The 14845-nt window shown below is 47.5% G+C and overlaps 1 protein-coding gene across 1 annotated transcript in view; it reads right to left on the bottom strand.

Moving 5' to 3' along the window:
- The window catches only part of TTC12 (tetratricopeptide repeat domain 12), a 39492-nt gene extending 27768 nt beyond the window's left edge, over positions 1–11724 (bottom strand). The window contains exons 1-6 of the mRNA XM_004604699.2: positions 11713–11724; positions 9644–9716; positions 3005–3168; positions 2233–2254; positions 1348–1425; positions 357–478 (exon numbers count right to left, since the gene is read on the bottom strand). Coding sequence (XP_004604756.2) covers positions 357–478; positions 1348–1425; positions 2233–2254; positions 3005–3168; positions 9644–9701 — 444 coding nt within the window. The 5' untranslated portion in view covers positions 9702–9716; positions 11713–11724. The remainder of the gene's footprint in view (positions 1–356; positions 479–1347; positions 1426–2232; positions 2255–3004; positions 3169–9643; positions 9717–11712) is intronic.
- Positions 11725–14845: the final 3121 nt, after the last annotated feature.

Here is a 14845-nt window from a genome sequence, read left to right as displayed (position 1 = left end):
ACCCCAGGTATTAAAAATTTATAGCACTGTATCACTGTCCTCTAGCTGTTCATCGATTTGCTCAAACGGGTATCATTAACATCTCCATTGTGAGACTTGTTACTGTTTTTGGCATGTCGAATACGCCATGGGTAGCTTGCCAGGCTCTGCTATGCAGGCGAGATAGTCTTGGTAGCTTGCCAGGCTCTCTGAGAGGGACAGAGGAATCGATCCTGGCTCAGCCGCATGCAAGGCAAATGCCCTGCCCGCTATGCTATCGCTCCAATCCGAGATTAACTCTGGCTTCCTCTGGCTTCCTCCAGGCTGCTGCTACTGATCCCTGAGTAAACCCCACCACACGCCCTGGGCTGACTGACCTGGGCTCGGTTGGTGTACAGCACCTTCATGTCCTTCAGCTTCTCCAGACCCTCACTGTAACACAGGATGGCGGCTTTATAATCGCCTTTGACAAATGCTTCATTCCCCTTCTCTTTCAGGGCTAGGAGAACAGAAGTCGTAGAGGTGAGTTCTTCCAGCACAAAATGGAAAATTCTTCCAGACTTTCGCTTTCTGGTTTTCCAACCCTCCCCAGCTGGAAGTTCAAGGCTTCCAATGACTCAAAGGGGCCCTGACACTGGTTTCTCAGTGCAGGTATCTGAGGACTGGTTTCTTTGAGCATCCTCCAACCCCCAGTCCACTAAATCTACCAAAGGCTGCTAAGTGGCTTCTCAGAAAAAATAAATGTTTCTGTCTTAGGGCTTTGAGACACTCCGAGTTAGTCACAAAGACAAAGTTAACAAAGTGTTTCAGAGAGAACCAAATCACTAGTTTTCTAATACATTCAGAATGTATTGTGGACTAAGGTCCACAATAGGCGTGTCACTGGGTGGTGTCACACCAGCATGGAGAGCTTCTTCTCCCCTGTCTCTCTCCCCTCCCACAGATGCAAGCTGTTTTCCGTCCCTCTACTTCTCCTCTCCCTTCGCACAGCTTGATGTTGTGCTTTTGGCTTCTTGTTCACATCTTCACCTATGCCTCAGGCTGCCCAGTGGCCCCTCACTGCCATCCCTGTCTGCTTTTGAAGCAAGATTTAGAACTGCTTAATGGATTCGCCAAAGCCATTCATGTGCTGTAGAAAGGGGGGCTGGGCTGCGAAGGCTGGCAGAGAGCTAAAGCCCACTCCCTGCTGCTCGTAGGAACAGACGCAGACACGAGTGGGCCAGGGCTGGCCGGCTCCCACACATGCAGGCCCACAGGAACCTGCACTATGGGGAACCCTGATGTCCTCAACCTTTTGGCACACGGGCTCAGGTGTTCTTTATAAGACAAATCATCACCCGAGATCGAAAAGTGAAGACTGACAATTACCGTCTGCAAGGACTTTGTTTTCCTGTCTTCTTTTGGCACGGAACTTTGCATCCTTCTCTATAGACGCCAAGAAGCCCTCTGACAGCAGAGTCATTTCAAATATTAAAAAAAGACAAATCCAAATACTATAATCAGTTCTTCAGCTCAAACTCAGAAGCAAGCTACCTGAGAGCTGTAAAGTCACATTTCTCATGCATACACATGCAGACAGGCATGCGTGTGTGCGTGCACTTACACACACACACATACACACACACATTCTGAGTCAACTAAAATGACATTTTCTTAATTTGACATTAAATGGTAATCTGTGTGATGTATTATTATACATGATGGCTATGTCTGTGCTTCAAAACTGAATTATGCCTTTTTAAAAGAGTTTCTCTTTGATGATAGACATTTTTTGTTCCATTTAGCATAATGAGCTTCTGAGCTGAGCAACAGGGAAACTCTGGATCCCTTGAGATGCGAAGAGTAAATTGGATGATACTAAACTCAGTGGAATATCGCCCACGACCAAATAGAAAAGAGCTTCTGAGCCCTATTCCTTTCTGACCACAAGTCACAGAACTGAGCGATCATAGCTTTAGCTCAGGAGCTGTACTTTTGTTGGTTTTGGGTTTTGAGCCACACCCAGTGCTGTTCAGGGCTTACTCCTGCCTCTGCACCCAGCGATCACTCCTGGTGGTTTTCAAGGGGACATACGGGATGTTGGGGATCGAACCTGGGTTGGCCACGTGCAAGGCAGCCCTACCCATTGTCCTATCTCTCCAGTTTTTGTTTCAGAGCTATTTGGAAACTCAGAGGCTATAATTTCAGTTATCATCAATAAACAGTTATCTTAAATAAATATCACACAGTAGGAGGAGAGATGGGGGTCCTTACCTGGACTCATGTCATCTGTGTTCTGTGGGACATAGGTTAGAAAAAGAAAATATCAAATATCACTCTGATTTATCAACATATAGACAAACGAAGCAGACGAATCGCAAGTGGGGAGTTAGCTCACTTCCTTTAGCCATCAGTACTTGAAGGAGTATGTTTCTGGTTTTTTTTTGTTCTGTTTCATTTTTATAAACCAGAATCTCTGATTATGTGCCCTACTGGTGAAAGGTAAAATCTGCAGAAAAGAATGAGCAGGCCAGCAGCACTTTCGCTTGTGCTTTTGAAGTTGGCAATAGGAGTTAGCAGCCTGCATTCCCTTAACGGTACAGCTGGGCTTTCATCAGGGGCTCGAGAGATAAAAGTTTCATTCGAAATAACCCAAGGGGTTATTTAAAGTTGACCCATAGGGAGACCAAAAAAAAAATGAGTTGACACTTCTTTGTGGAAGGTATATCTAGTGAATGAAACTAAAATATTAAAGATTGCTTCAGCCTCACCAGACATTTTTTTTTTCTTTGGGTCACACCTGGTGATGCCCGGGGTTACTCCTGGCTCTGCACTCAGGAATTACTCCTGGCGGTGCTCGGGGGACCATATGGGATGCTGGGAATCGAACCCAGGTTGGCTGCCGCATGCAAGGCAAATGCCCTACCTGCTGTGCTATCGCTCCAGCCTCCTCACCAGACATTCTGAGATTAACTAGCTCCTCTGCTTCCCCTCAGACCTCGATCCCTGTGTCTACTTATGGAACTCTGAGGTGGGAAAAGGCAACCTCAGTGGGAGCTTGTGCGGGGCTAATCATGGTCTTGTTCAGGATGGTCCGACATCCGTCCTCCTCTGGGACTTCCTCTGCAAACTGTAGTCTCTTTTCTGTCTCCTGGATGGCCTTCTGTTGTATAATCGGGTCTTTGGAGTTCATCTCCTGGATTAAATTTGCTAGAGAAGAAATCAAACATGAATGATTGAAGTAAGGTCTCTGGGAGGAAACACTCCATTCACAAGGAAGGAGAAGGAAATTCAGGGGGAAGAACTTTCATTTTGTTTTTTTCTTGCTAGCTCTATTTTTGGTTTTGGTTTTGGGGCCACACCAGATGTTGCTCAGGGCTTACTCCTCGCTCTGCACTCAGGGATCACTTCTGGTGGGCTCGGGGACCATAATGGGGTGCTAGGGATGGAACCTGGATCAGCCATGTGCAAGGCAAGTGCCCTACCCACTGAAGTATCAATCCAGCCCCTTTTTTTGCTAACTTTATGGAGGCATAACTGCTGCTCAACACTGTGTAAGTTTGTGTACCACGATGATGCTGCATATGTATATTGCAAAATGATGTCATATAAATTAGGGCTTATATTTGCATTTTTTTTTCATGGTGAGAACATGAAAGATCCACCCTCAGCAACTTTCAAGTATAAAAATCAGTGTTATGTTGTTCAGTATAGTTACCATACTGTTTATGAGGCCCTCAGAATGTATTCATTACTAGACATTTGACCCTCTGACCAACATCTCCCCATGGGGTTTAGAACAGAAAGTGAAAATTGGAGCAATTAGAATAAATGAGGGGGAAAAGGAAAATAAGAACAGGATTTGTTTTGCTTGGCAAAATCTGTAAAAGCTAACTTGAAGCTTTCCAGGAATAAAATTCTAGGCCATTATTTACTTCCAAATATCTTCTGGCAAGCCCATTATGATTTAGATGGCATCCAGATGACCGCGCTGAAATTAGGAAGCTCCCTGAATATGGATGCTCCTTTTGGGTCTGGGGGAGACATCATTATAAAGACACAACTGATTCAGTTCCTGGTCACTGGGGGTTAAGCTTCATCCCTCTACATGTCCCAGAGGACAGAACTGAAAGTTTCAGTCCTCTAACCAATCCTGTGGTCGCTTCCCCTAGCAATCAGTCCCTGTTCTTGGGTTCCAAAAGTCACTTGTAAACAAAAAACTCAGGTGTTTCTATGGACCTTATCATTTAGGAAATTTCTAAGATTCTTAGGAGCCCTGCGCCGGAACCTGGGACAAAGAGCAAATATATAATTGTTATAAATTACTGTATCATACACGTAGTCTAAACATACTCCTATCTTCCCCAACATTTTTAAAAATGGTCTCAAATCTAAACTATCTCAACCTGATAATCTTACATTTTAATGCACAGAAGAAAGAATCAGAAGGAACTCCTTTAACTTACTGCCATTAAAATCACAATTTGCCTACATCCACATTACTCCGTCCCTCCCCCTAAAGGAAGAGGTGTGCCTCTTAATGATATGTCCACCTAGGTATCCTATGAATGCCTTCATAGGAAAGTCTTACTGAAGGGTATTATCATCTTATTCTACATCTTCAGGATCCTGGTGTCACTGATTAATTATCCTGTTTATACACTGTTTTCAATCCCTCTCATTCTACCAGTTTCTTCCTAGTCTACTAGTAGCTTAAAAAAGATCGACTCTGGATCTTTCCCAATGAATTATCTTTCTCCCTTCACAACCAAACTCCTTGACATTTTCCCATTCCTATTTTCCAGTGCATTTTCAAAAACAATTGTTTTCACATGTTTTAGTTGTCAAACATTTCCAACAGAAAGAAATAAAGCATTGGGGGGGGGGGGGTTGGTTGTTCATACCAGCTGTCAAGATCTATGTCATTTGCCTACATCCATATTCCTTCCTTTAGCATGTTTCTGTCCTTAGTATCTGTATGCACTGGCTTTTGCTGAACAACACAGCAACCCAAAACTAAGTGGCTTAAAACAAATACTAGTTATTTAGCTTCATCTAGTTCAAAACTCTCTGCGTTAGAAGCGTGGGTTGTGCTTCACCAATCGATTCTCTGGGCTCCCAGGCCTGCTTAGGGTCTGCTGTCAGTCTGCTTCTGAAGGCTGGCTACTGGCTGAGCACAGGAAGAACTAGGGGAGCGACTCGAATTTTCCAGAAGTTTAAAAAAATGGAGTGCGCTTCAAGACCAAATGTGCGTACACTTTTCAAGTTTGCCAACATCCCGTTAGCCAAAGCAAGTCTATAGAGCTAGTTCTCATTCAAGGGACAGAGAAGCAGACTTCACTTTTAATGGAAAGAAAGAAGCTTGTGAGGAATCACTGTATGTGCATTTAAATTTATTAAATAACCTTACGGGCGGAGTGACAGTACAGCGGGTAGGACATTTGCCTAGCATGCGGCCAACCTGGGTCCGATTCCTCCACCACTCTCAGAGAGCCTGGCAAGCTATTCAGAGTATCTCACCTGCATGGCAGAGCCTGGCAAGCTCCTCGTGGCATATTAGATATGCCAAAAACAGTAACAAAAAGTCTCACAATGGAGATGTTACTGGTGTATGCTCAAACAAATCAATGAACAATGGAATGACAGTGCTACAGTGCTAAATAACCTTATAAAGTGTTCTTTTTTTTTGCACCCCCCACTTTTTATCCCCCAGAATGCGCTTTTTTTTTTTTTTTTTTGCTTTTTGGGTCACATCCAGCAATGCACAGGGGTTACTCCTGGCTTTGCACTGAGGAATTACTCCTGGTGGTGCTTGGGGGACCATATGGGATGCTGGGAATCAAACCCAGGTCTGCCTGGTTCAAGGCAAATACCCTACCCGCTGTATTATCATTCCAGCCTGTGCTTTAAAGATATGTTCTAGATACAGATAGTTTCAGTTGATTCCCTTTAATCACTGTTTTTCCTTTTTCCTTTTTTTTTTTTTTTGCTTTTTGGGTCACACCCGGCGATGCACAGGGGTCACTCCTGGCTCTGCACTCAGGAATTACCTACCCCTAGCGGTGCTCAGGAGACCATATGGGATGCTGGGAATTGAACCGGGGTCGGCCACGTGCAAGGCAAACGCCCTACAAACGCCCTACCCGAGGTGCTATCACTCCAGCCCCACTGTTTTTCCTTTATTGAAGGACATCTAGACACTTTAAAAGTGTTGGCACAGCAAATTAATGTTGAATAAATATCTGTATACATATTTCCTTGGACAAGCCTGTGACTCCCCAGATTTTGCCCAATGTGTATCTTCATTTGGCTTTTTACCTATATCCCTTAAATAAACTGGTAAATGAACTTTTGAGGAAATTAAAGAAATTCAAAGAAAAGGTCATGGGAACCTCCAATTTATGGCCAAACCGGACAGAAGTTGTGTGTTACCTGTGGACCTACACTTAAAATTAGCATCTAAAGAGGGCTGGGGCTGTCTGTGGACTGGGCCTTTAACTGGTAGAATCTGATACTATCTCTTGTGTCAAAATTGGTTAAACTGCAGAATACCCACCTCTGACTATTTTCATAGACTATTTTATGCATAAATTTGACCTGTCCATCATCTCTTCCCCACGCCTGTTTCTTTTCAAATGTCTCCCATCTCAGCAGAATATCTCAGCCACCCACCTATTTGACCCAATACCATCAGAATTCTGTTATTAAAAATAAGATTTTATTAATGTAACATGGACTTGAAGCATCATATAAGCTCCAGGCACTATCAGGCCTCATTCTTGAGCTTTCATTCTGCTTTGGTCCTCATAAAGCTTGGCGGGAGAAAACTCATCAACGACTCTCCAATCAGTCTACCTGTTTCTAGTCCCACTGTGGCAGACGTCTCCTCTCCCTGGGACAGTGTCTGTGCCTCGGGCTGATCTCCCGGCATCTGCTCTCCGTTCCCATCTATACCCCACAGCACGGCCTGAACCACTTTCCTTCAGGCGGTGTTGTTTAACCTGGGGACGGGCAGAGGCCCAGCTGCAAGCTGTTTTTCTCAGGGGTAACTTGGCTGCGTTCCTGCCATAGACAAGCCTTTTGCAAGATTCCCACTGTGCCTATCGTGTCTGAAGATTTGGCGTTTTTTGACTCATAGGAAAGCCTCCTGTCCTTGATTTCATCTCTCCGGTCCGAGTTTCTCAAGAGCACTTGCAGCTTTCCTACCGACGTCCTTCCCACTCTGAGTACTCCCACGGCCCTCTCCACAACGGCCAGCTCCTACTTGGGGCTCCAGGTCTGGCTGTTAACCACTCACTTCACAAAAGCTTGACTTGATGCCTGTCAGGTGTGTCCCTCTCGTATTTAAGTACTGAAGCTCAAACCTACCTACAATAGGTCTGGATTTGGAGACTGGGCTTTAAAGAGGCTAGAGGAAGTTACTGGGTGGACTCAGTACCCCGAGGAGATGAGGGAGGGGTACCAGCTATGTGCACACAGAAGTGAGGCAGCGGGGGTACGGGGAGAAGGCGGCTGTCTGCAAACCCAAGAGAGCATGCTCTGGAGACGGCTCACCCACCAGGACTCTGAGAAGCAACTTCAGCTGCTGAAGTCACCCAACTTAGCATTCTGTAGCCCAGACGGATTTATCCAATTCCCTACTCTCTGGATTTTGCAAAGCCCAGACCACACACAGAATGACTGGCTTAGCATCTGTTTTCTCCCCTGGACTATAACCATCATGAAGGCGACTCTTTATGATGACGGCATTCCCAGTGCCTCTCGACACTCAGCGTAAAGTGGGAACCCATGAACTGACGCGGACGCTGCTACAGAGGCTGAAGTGCATAGTGAGCAAATACGAGGAGAAACTGAATTCCTCAGTGGCACTCTCCGCCTTTCAAGTGGTCAATGGACAAGGGGATGACTGGTTATCATGAGTGGACAGTGCAGGCTACAGACATTTCCATCACTGAAAGTTTCACTGTACAGGGAAAATAAGAATCTATATCAAGTCCGAGTATGAATGAAAGTGAGCCAGGAAGATGGGGTGGCAGGGGGATGAAGAGGCCGCAAGGTCTGCTCTGTCGGGGTCTTGCGGGAACCAGCAGCGTTTGGCCCCGGAGCTGCTGTGGGAGGAAGGGAGAGCGGGAGGTAGGCCAAGGTCACCGGAGGACTGAGGTCTTGATGAGAGCTTGAGATTTATTGTGACTAGGGAGAGAATCCAAGCAGCGAAGTGTCTGGGTCAGATTTGCATTTTAGATACATTACTCGGTGGGGAGCGTGAGCCGGAGGCAAGGAAAACAATCAGGGGTTATTGAAACAGTCTGGGCTACTCAGCACAAAGGGAGCTTCCAGAGGCGGGGGCCAGGGAAAGAGCTAAACGAGGGGGATGACTGAATGCAGGCCTGGGACCCAGGAGGACGTCAGTGTGATTTGGAAGGTTCTGGACGGTGCTGCCACCAACAGAGACCAGAATGACGGGGCAAGGTAGACGTAGGATTCACTGGGAAGGAAAGAGACAGAGGAAAAAGAAATATTCATTCTGGATATATGAAGCTTAGGGGTATTTGTGAAGTACAGTGGCTATGAGGGTCGGCATAGAAGACTGGGTGGCAATTTGCACGTGGAGTCACCAGCAAACAGGTGGAAGTTAAAACCATGGGTTTGGACTAGGTCACCAGGAAAGAGCTAGTGAGCCATGGACTGAGATCAGAACTGTTTCAGGATGGACAGCAGAAAGGGCCATGATAAAGGCCAAGAACATACTCTAGATGTATCACTTATGAATCTGATCAACTGATTTTTATGCCATCTTACTCCTGGAACTCATACAGTACCTTGGAAGCAGCAATTCCACTGGATTTCTGTTAGGCCAGGGTTGTTCACTGCTTGTTTCTACCCCCAGGATGATCCCTAAAATGTGAACTGAAATGACTGGGTGGGGTCTCCTGGGCATCACAGGGGAATCGGAGTATGTTCTCAGACCCCAGCCCTGAGCTCATGAAGGGTCCTTCTTGTCCGGAGGAAGAGAGACAGAACTATGAGTCATCCATGTAGTGTGAAAAATCCGGGGGGAATGTCACTTGATTTCATCTATGCAGCCCCAAACCTTTACCCCTCAAAAAGGACCAGAGAGACAGGACAGGGGCTTGGGCACTTGCCTTGCATGTGACTGACCCTGGTTCGATCCCTGGCACCACATATGGTCCCTGAAGCAATGCCAGGAATGATCCCCAAGCAGAGCTGGGAGTAGCTCCCAAGCACCACTGGTTGTGGCCCCCAAACAAAATAAAAGGTCTGCATGACACTATCCTAAAACCCGAGTATCCCAGACTGATCAGGGGATTCGGAACACTATCCTTGAAGGAAACAGCTAGGTTTATTGGTGAGAGAGAAATAAAGCTCCATTGGCCTGATTCTATATAAAAGAGAATAAAATTTATAGTAGTAGCGTTGTCCGCTTCGACTCCAGCAGAATGTTAACAGCGTCTCTGATACCAATTAGCAGTCAGAAAATACTACCTGCCGACTTGAATATGATGTGCTTCTCAGTACCCTTTCGGCTTAATTTCAATTACATTTTTCCTTAAGAGTCATAATTCTGTCAGGCAACCCTGGAATGAACCTAGAGTAATCATTTCTCCTTAATCACCCCACCTCTCTAAAGTAGAATTTAATTTGTTTATGATTTAATGGCACTTACTGATTTCATCCACATTTTTAAGAAATTTCTGTAAATCTTTCTCTTGATCGTCAGCCATTCTGAACCAGAATACCTAAGGGAAGCGGTACAGATTAGGAAAATTAATAATAACACAATACAGAACTTGTCAGCCTTATTAGCCTTCTGAAACCAAGAGCCAAGGAAAGGTTCTTGAGACAGATTTGTTTATAAACGCCATGAAGAACGTTTATAAACGTTCAGCGGGGTGATTTATTTTGCTCCCGCTGCTGTTAAGGTCAGGGGATACTCATTCTGTGTGGAGATACTTCTGGAAAGCTGCCAACCAGCCCACCACGGGGGAAACGACTCTGCCAAAGGTTCCTCCCAAGCCCACATCAGTTGCTGTGATCAGGGACCCAGCCTGCAGGAGGCCGGGAGAAGAGCGGCTGCCAGGGCTGGAGGATGTTAGCACTTAACTTGGATCACGCAGGGCACCCCACCAGAAGCTGGGCCCTGGCTGGGTGACAGGTAACCAGTGGCCAAACAATCTGCATCTGATTGCTGAAACTTACTTAAGCAGACAAGCCTCTGGCTTATTTCAGAGGAGTGGAGAGAAGCTGCAAATTGGCTGAAGGGATTAGAACTTGAGGCACCCGCGCCCTGTAGAGCCCCCAAAGCTCCTATATTCGGGTTCTTAGCCGTATTACCTCTTAATTGATTTTCTCGTGTGTAGTGTGTTTTTTAAATTATTTTAGGCACTGTAACTTACAATATTGATAACGGCAGGGTTTCATGCAAGAAACATTCCAACACCACACACCCCACCAGCGTCAGCTTGCCTCCACCACTGTCACTAACCGCTCCCCCCACCACACACACACACACACACACAGAGTAATATGCTTCCTATCAAAGGCAGGTTCTTGGTTTCTGTTGCTTTTGAGAATCAGAAAAAGTCACATAGTGTATCCTCTGGTTCCAACCCTAAAAGTGATTGGAGACAGGGTTTGAGAGATGGAACAGCCAGCAAGGTGCTGACCTGCATTGGATCCCCCACACTACAGATGCCCAAGTACCAACAGGTACAAAGAGCCAGGAGCAAGCCCTGATGGTCCCCATACCAAAATATTAAAACAGATGAAAATAATGATGGAGGCTTGTCCAATATGTGGGCTGTCTTGCTTGGGCTTTTGGGGAGAGTGTGTGTGTGTGTGTGTGTGTGTGTGTGTGTGTGTGTGTGTGTGTGTGTGTGTGTCTTCAGCTTGGGCGCTTGGGGAAAGAGAGAGAGAGAGAGAGAGAGAGAGAGAGAGAGAGAGAGAGAGAGAGAGAGAGAGAGTGTGTTTCCCGGCAGGAAGGCCTGAGACAGCCCCCAGGAAAGGGACGGTTCAAAACCCTCCCCAGGCGATTCTGACTGGCAGCCATGTGGGCAGTGGGCAGGGAATGCACCTTGGAACCAGTGGTCAGCTAGCTATTCAAGCCACAGCTTCTCTGAGCCCAGAAACCCCAAGGGCTCTCCCGGGGCACTCAATGAGTGCCTCTCGTCTCTAAGACACTCTCATCTTTGAGACAGCGAGTGAGACCGTGGAACTTCAGGGAAACTGGCTGCGAGGGTTCCCTGGGGCTGCACTGGCACCAACCGAGGCCCCAGGGAGCGAGCGGGTTTGTCCGTGATGGGCAAGGACGAGAAAGCAAGCTCAAGTTTACGTCGGAGATCAACTGCTCAGTTGCTTGCACAGCACAGCGGTCTAAGGTCGCAGAGCCCCCAGGGCAGGGTGCGAGTGCCCGCGCGGGGGCACCAGCTTCAAGCCCGGCGCCCGGTCCACCAAGCACGCTCCGCCTACAGGGGGCGGAGCCGCCGGCGGGGTGGGCGGGGCGAGCGGGCGGGAGCAGCGGGGTGGGGGGGGCAGAGGGGCGGAGCGGGGCAACCGCACGGTTGCCCGGCAACTACGCCACGGCGTCTACTGGTCCCCATGCCCGTCCTGGAGGTCCCAACAGCCGTCGATACAGGCCCATCTGCTAGCACCCAAACCAACGCCCTCTTTTCCGCTCGGACAGCCAGACCACACCTAGGCCCCGGGGGAGATCTCCAGCCACCCCACGGCACTGACCTGACGCTCCGAGGGTCGGAGGAGAAATGGCGGCCGCGAGGGGGCGGAGACAACCCAGGCGGAGGCGGGGAGGGGCGGGGCCAGGGGCGGGGTGGGCGTGGCCCCGCGCTGGGCTGTTTCTCTGGTTCCCAGCTGGGGTGACCCAGACCGCCTTTGACCCTCAGTGGTTCAGCTGTTCCCTAAATCTGAGGCAGATTCCTGAAATAGAGCCAGATTTTCTGTTTATCCTTTATGGAAGGGGTCTGCCTCTCTCAACTAGTCTACTACTTCTGACCTCCAGTGGGCAAAGTCTCCCGTGGATTTGGGAGATGTAAAATGAAAGGATGGTACTTTCTTTTATAAAGTTTATGTCAAGGCACCTAGTCAGTCGGGAAAAAATAGTAGCTATGTCCAGGAATCATAATAGACTTCGGAGCCGGATAAGACAAAAGGTACATGACACCTTTAAGACATTCCAGGCCACTTGTGGCCGCCTTTCAATTTAGTCTTATTAGGTGTCAGATGTAAAAGTGGGGAGGGGAGCAGATTTGGGCTTAAGCGAATACTCAGAAATATTTGGGTTTGGGGGCAAGTTTGTAGGTATATACCAATGTTCTCAACCTTTCCTTGACCATCGCCCCCTTTTCATCTTATTTTTGAGTTTTTTCCGTTCAGGTTTGACTTTTGTGCTTTTTTTGGGCTGGACTTTTTATTTAGCTTCCTCCTTATCAAAATCATCATCATCATCATCGTTGTCGTCATCATTTTCATCTGCAGCGTGAGCTGAGCACATCCGTCAGCACAGAGGCTGTCTCAGGCCACACACAGCCCTGCACAGATAGGGGCTGTCCTGAAGGGCCTCGTGAGGGAGGTGCCCTTGTCTGGCAGGAGCCCGTGGTGGCTGCTGTCAGGCAAGCACCGGGGATTCCCGGAAAGGCCTGCAGTTGCGTCAGACTACCCACGGGGGGTTAAAGGTTAATACGGAAATAATCATTTAAGTTGTCAGTGGGATAAGTGCTGTTTGGAGTAAAGGGTGAGGGCCTGGTCGCCAGCCCTGTAGCTTGTCCTTGAGGAGGTGATGGTAAAGCTGAGAGCTGAGGGAGAATAGGAACTGATCAGTTGAAGAGGAAGATGGAAGCGATGGAAGCAGAGGGGATGGAAGCGGAGGGGGGCGGCTTGAGTAGGTGGGAGGGAGCCTGGCATGGACAAGGGACCAAGAGAGGCCAAACGTGGCAGTTGCCTAGAAAGCAATAAGTGTGTAGGTGATGCATGGCCCAGCTCACAAGGTCCTTTGGAAATTGCGTGAAGACTCTGGGTCTTTATCCCAAGGATCCTGGGTAACCTTAGAAGGGTTTTAGGATTAATTTCAGATTTATCTTTGCTCTTGAGCGGGTAGGGTGTTTGCCTTGCACGTGGCCGACCCAGATTTGATTCCTCCGTCCTTCTCGGAGAGCCTGGCAAGCTACCGAGAGTATCCCGCCCGCACGGCAGAGCCTGGCAAGCTACCTGTGGTGTATTCGATATGCCAAAAACAGTAACAACAAGTCTCACAATGGAGACGTTACTCGTGCCCGCTCGAACAAATCGATGAACAAATTGTTCATTGGGACAACAGTGCTACAGTGCTTGAGAAAAGCATCTGGGTGCAATGTGGAGAATGAACTGGAAGGAGGCAACGGAAGCCCTGGAAGACTAGTTTGGTTGTTGACAGTCTTGATGGGGGGGAAGAGAGAGGATTAAATAAGCCCGGAGTGTATTTTGGGAAGGAGAATTGATAGTGGGGAAATAAAAACAATGATATCAGGTCTCTGGCATGGGCCAGAACGGGGTCTTCATTAACAAATACTAGAAAAGATTGGAGGTAAATTAGGTTTTGGGGAAAGAAAAATGAGCCCAAATATGGCATATTCAATTGACAGTGCCTGAAAGTTATTCAGATATAGATGTTGAGTAAATCATACTCAAACCTTAATGTTTCCTTTCCTCCTCAGATCCGCCCAGTTTTGGTAAGACATTAAGAAATTAACTATTTCCCAAGTGACCTCACATATGATTGTTTAGATATAAGCTGAGATGGTGGATGCTACTTCTGGGCTCCAGAAGTGGAAGCCTTTCTTCTGACCTCTCCTGCTTATCAGTTGGGATGTGGACCCAATGGTTGGAGCGGGAGCAGCCCTCTGAATGACGAGGCAGCACCCTGTCTCCCTTCTCTTCCCCAGAGAACTCTGTTTTGTCATTTCTTTACCTCCTCCACCTCAGAGGGCACCCATTCCAATCACAAATTCCGTTTCAGGGTGAATCTCACCCTTGACAGGCTGATCAGAAATCCTAGTAAGCCCTGGCCTGTCTGAAGAGCATCGTCTTCCTCCTTCCAGGGACATCTGTGGTTTTCCTCGACCCAAGTTGCATTCGTTCTTTGCCCCAGTAACCAGTTGGTGGAGGCTTTTCGCCTGAGACTCCGAGGGGACTCTGATGAGCCACCCCTGCCTACCTATGCTGCGGGTAGCATGAGTAAGCAAAAGATCCACAGAGATTCTGGACCCACCTGTCCAGCATAACACAACCCACCGCTTCAAATGTGGCCACTCAGACCCGGTGCTCTACTTGTCCTAAAATCCAGAGCAAGAGATGTGCTTAGTCTGCATAGATTCCGATGGCTAGAATTTACAATTTACAATTCGGGACTCCTGGACTGCAGTTTCCTGTGTATTCAAATACAGGCAAACAGATTTTCTAAATGAGCATGATTCACATTTCACATACAGCCTTCCTTTTAGAGAAACTTTATGAATCATATTTTCACAACTACTCCTTTCACTCACCTACCGCCCCCCCCCCCGCCAACCCCGTGTGGTTCTTAGATGTTACTTTTTATGATGTCCTCAATAAAACTGGGAGAGCTTCCACTGTTCCTTGGTATAGTCGCTCTGAGACTTGGAAATTATTACAAGCTGCCTCTCTTCTCGGTCTTCTCTTTTGTGTAAACAATCCTTTCCCCCCACTCTCTCTCATCAGTCATACTTTATGTGCATAGGTAAGAAAAGGATCCTTTGCATTGATGGTAAAAGGGTACAGACAAGATGAGGCTGGAATCAGGGTGAAGATGTCCTATTGGACAAAGCTGCTTCTGAGGGGAGGGAAGGGTGTGTGAATG

The sequence above is a fragment of the Sorex araneus genome, chromosome 3 (genome assembly GCF_027595985.1).
Source record: "Sorex araneus isolate mSorAra2 chromosome 3, mSorAra2.pri, whole genome shotgun sequence".
NCBI lineage: Eukaryota > Metazoa > Chordata > Mammalia > Eulipotyphla > Soricidae > Sorex > Sorex araneus.
Note: the sequence above shows the minus strand (reverse complement) of the source record. Positions and strands in the feature narration are given on the sequence as shown.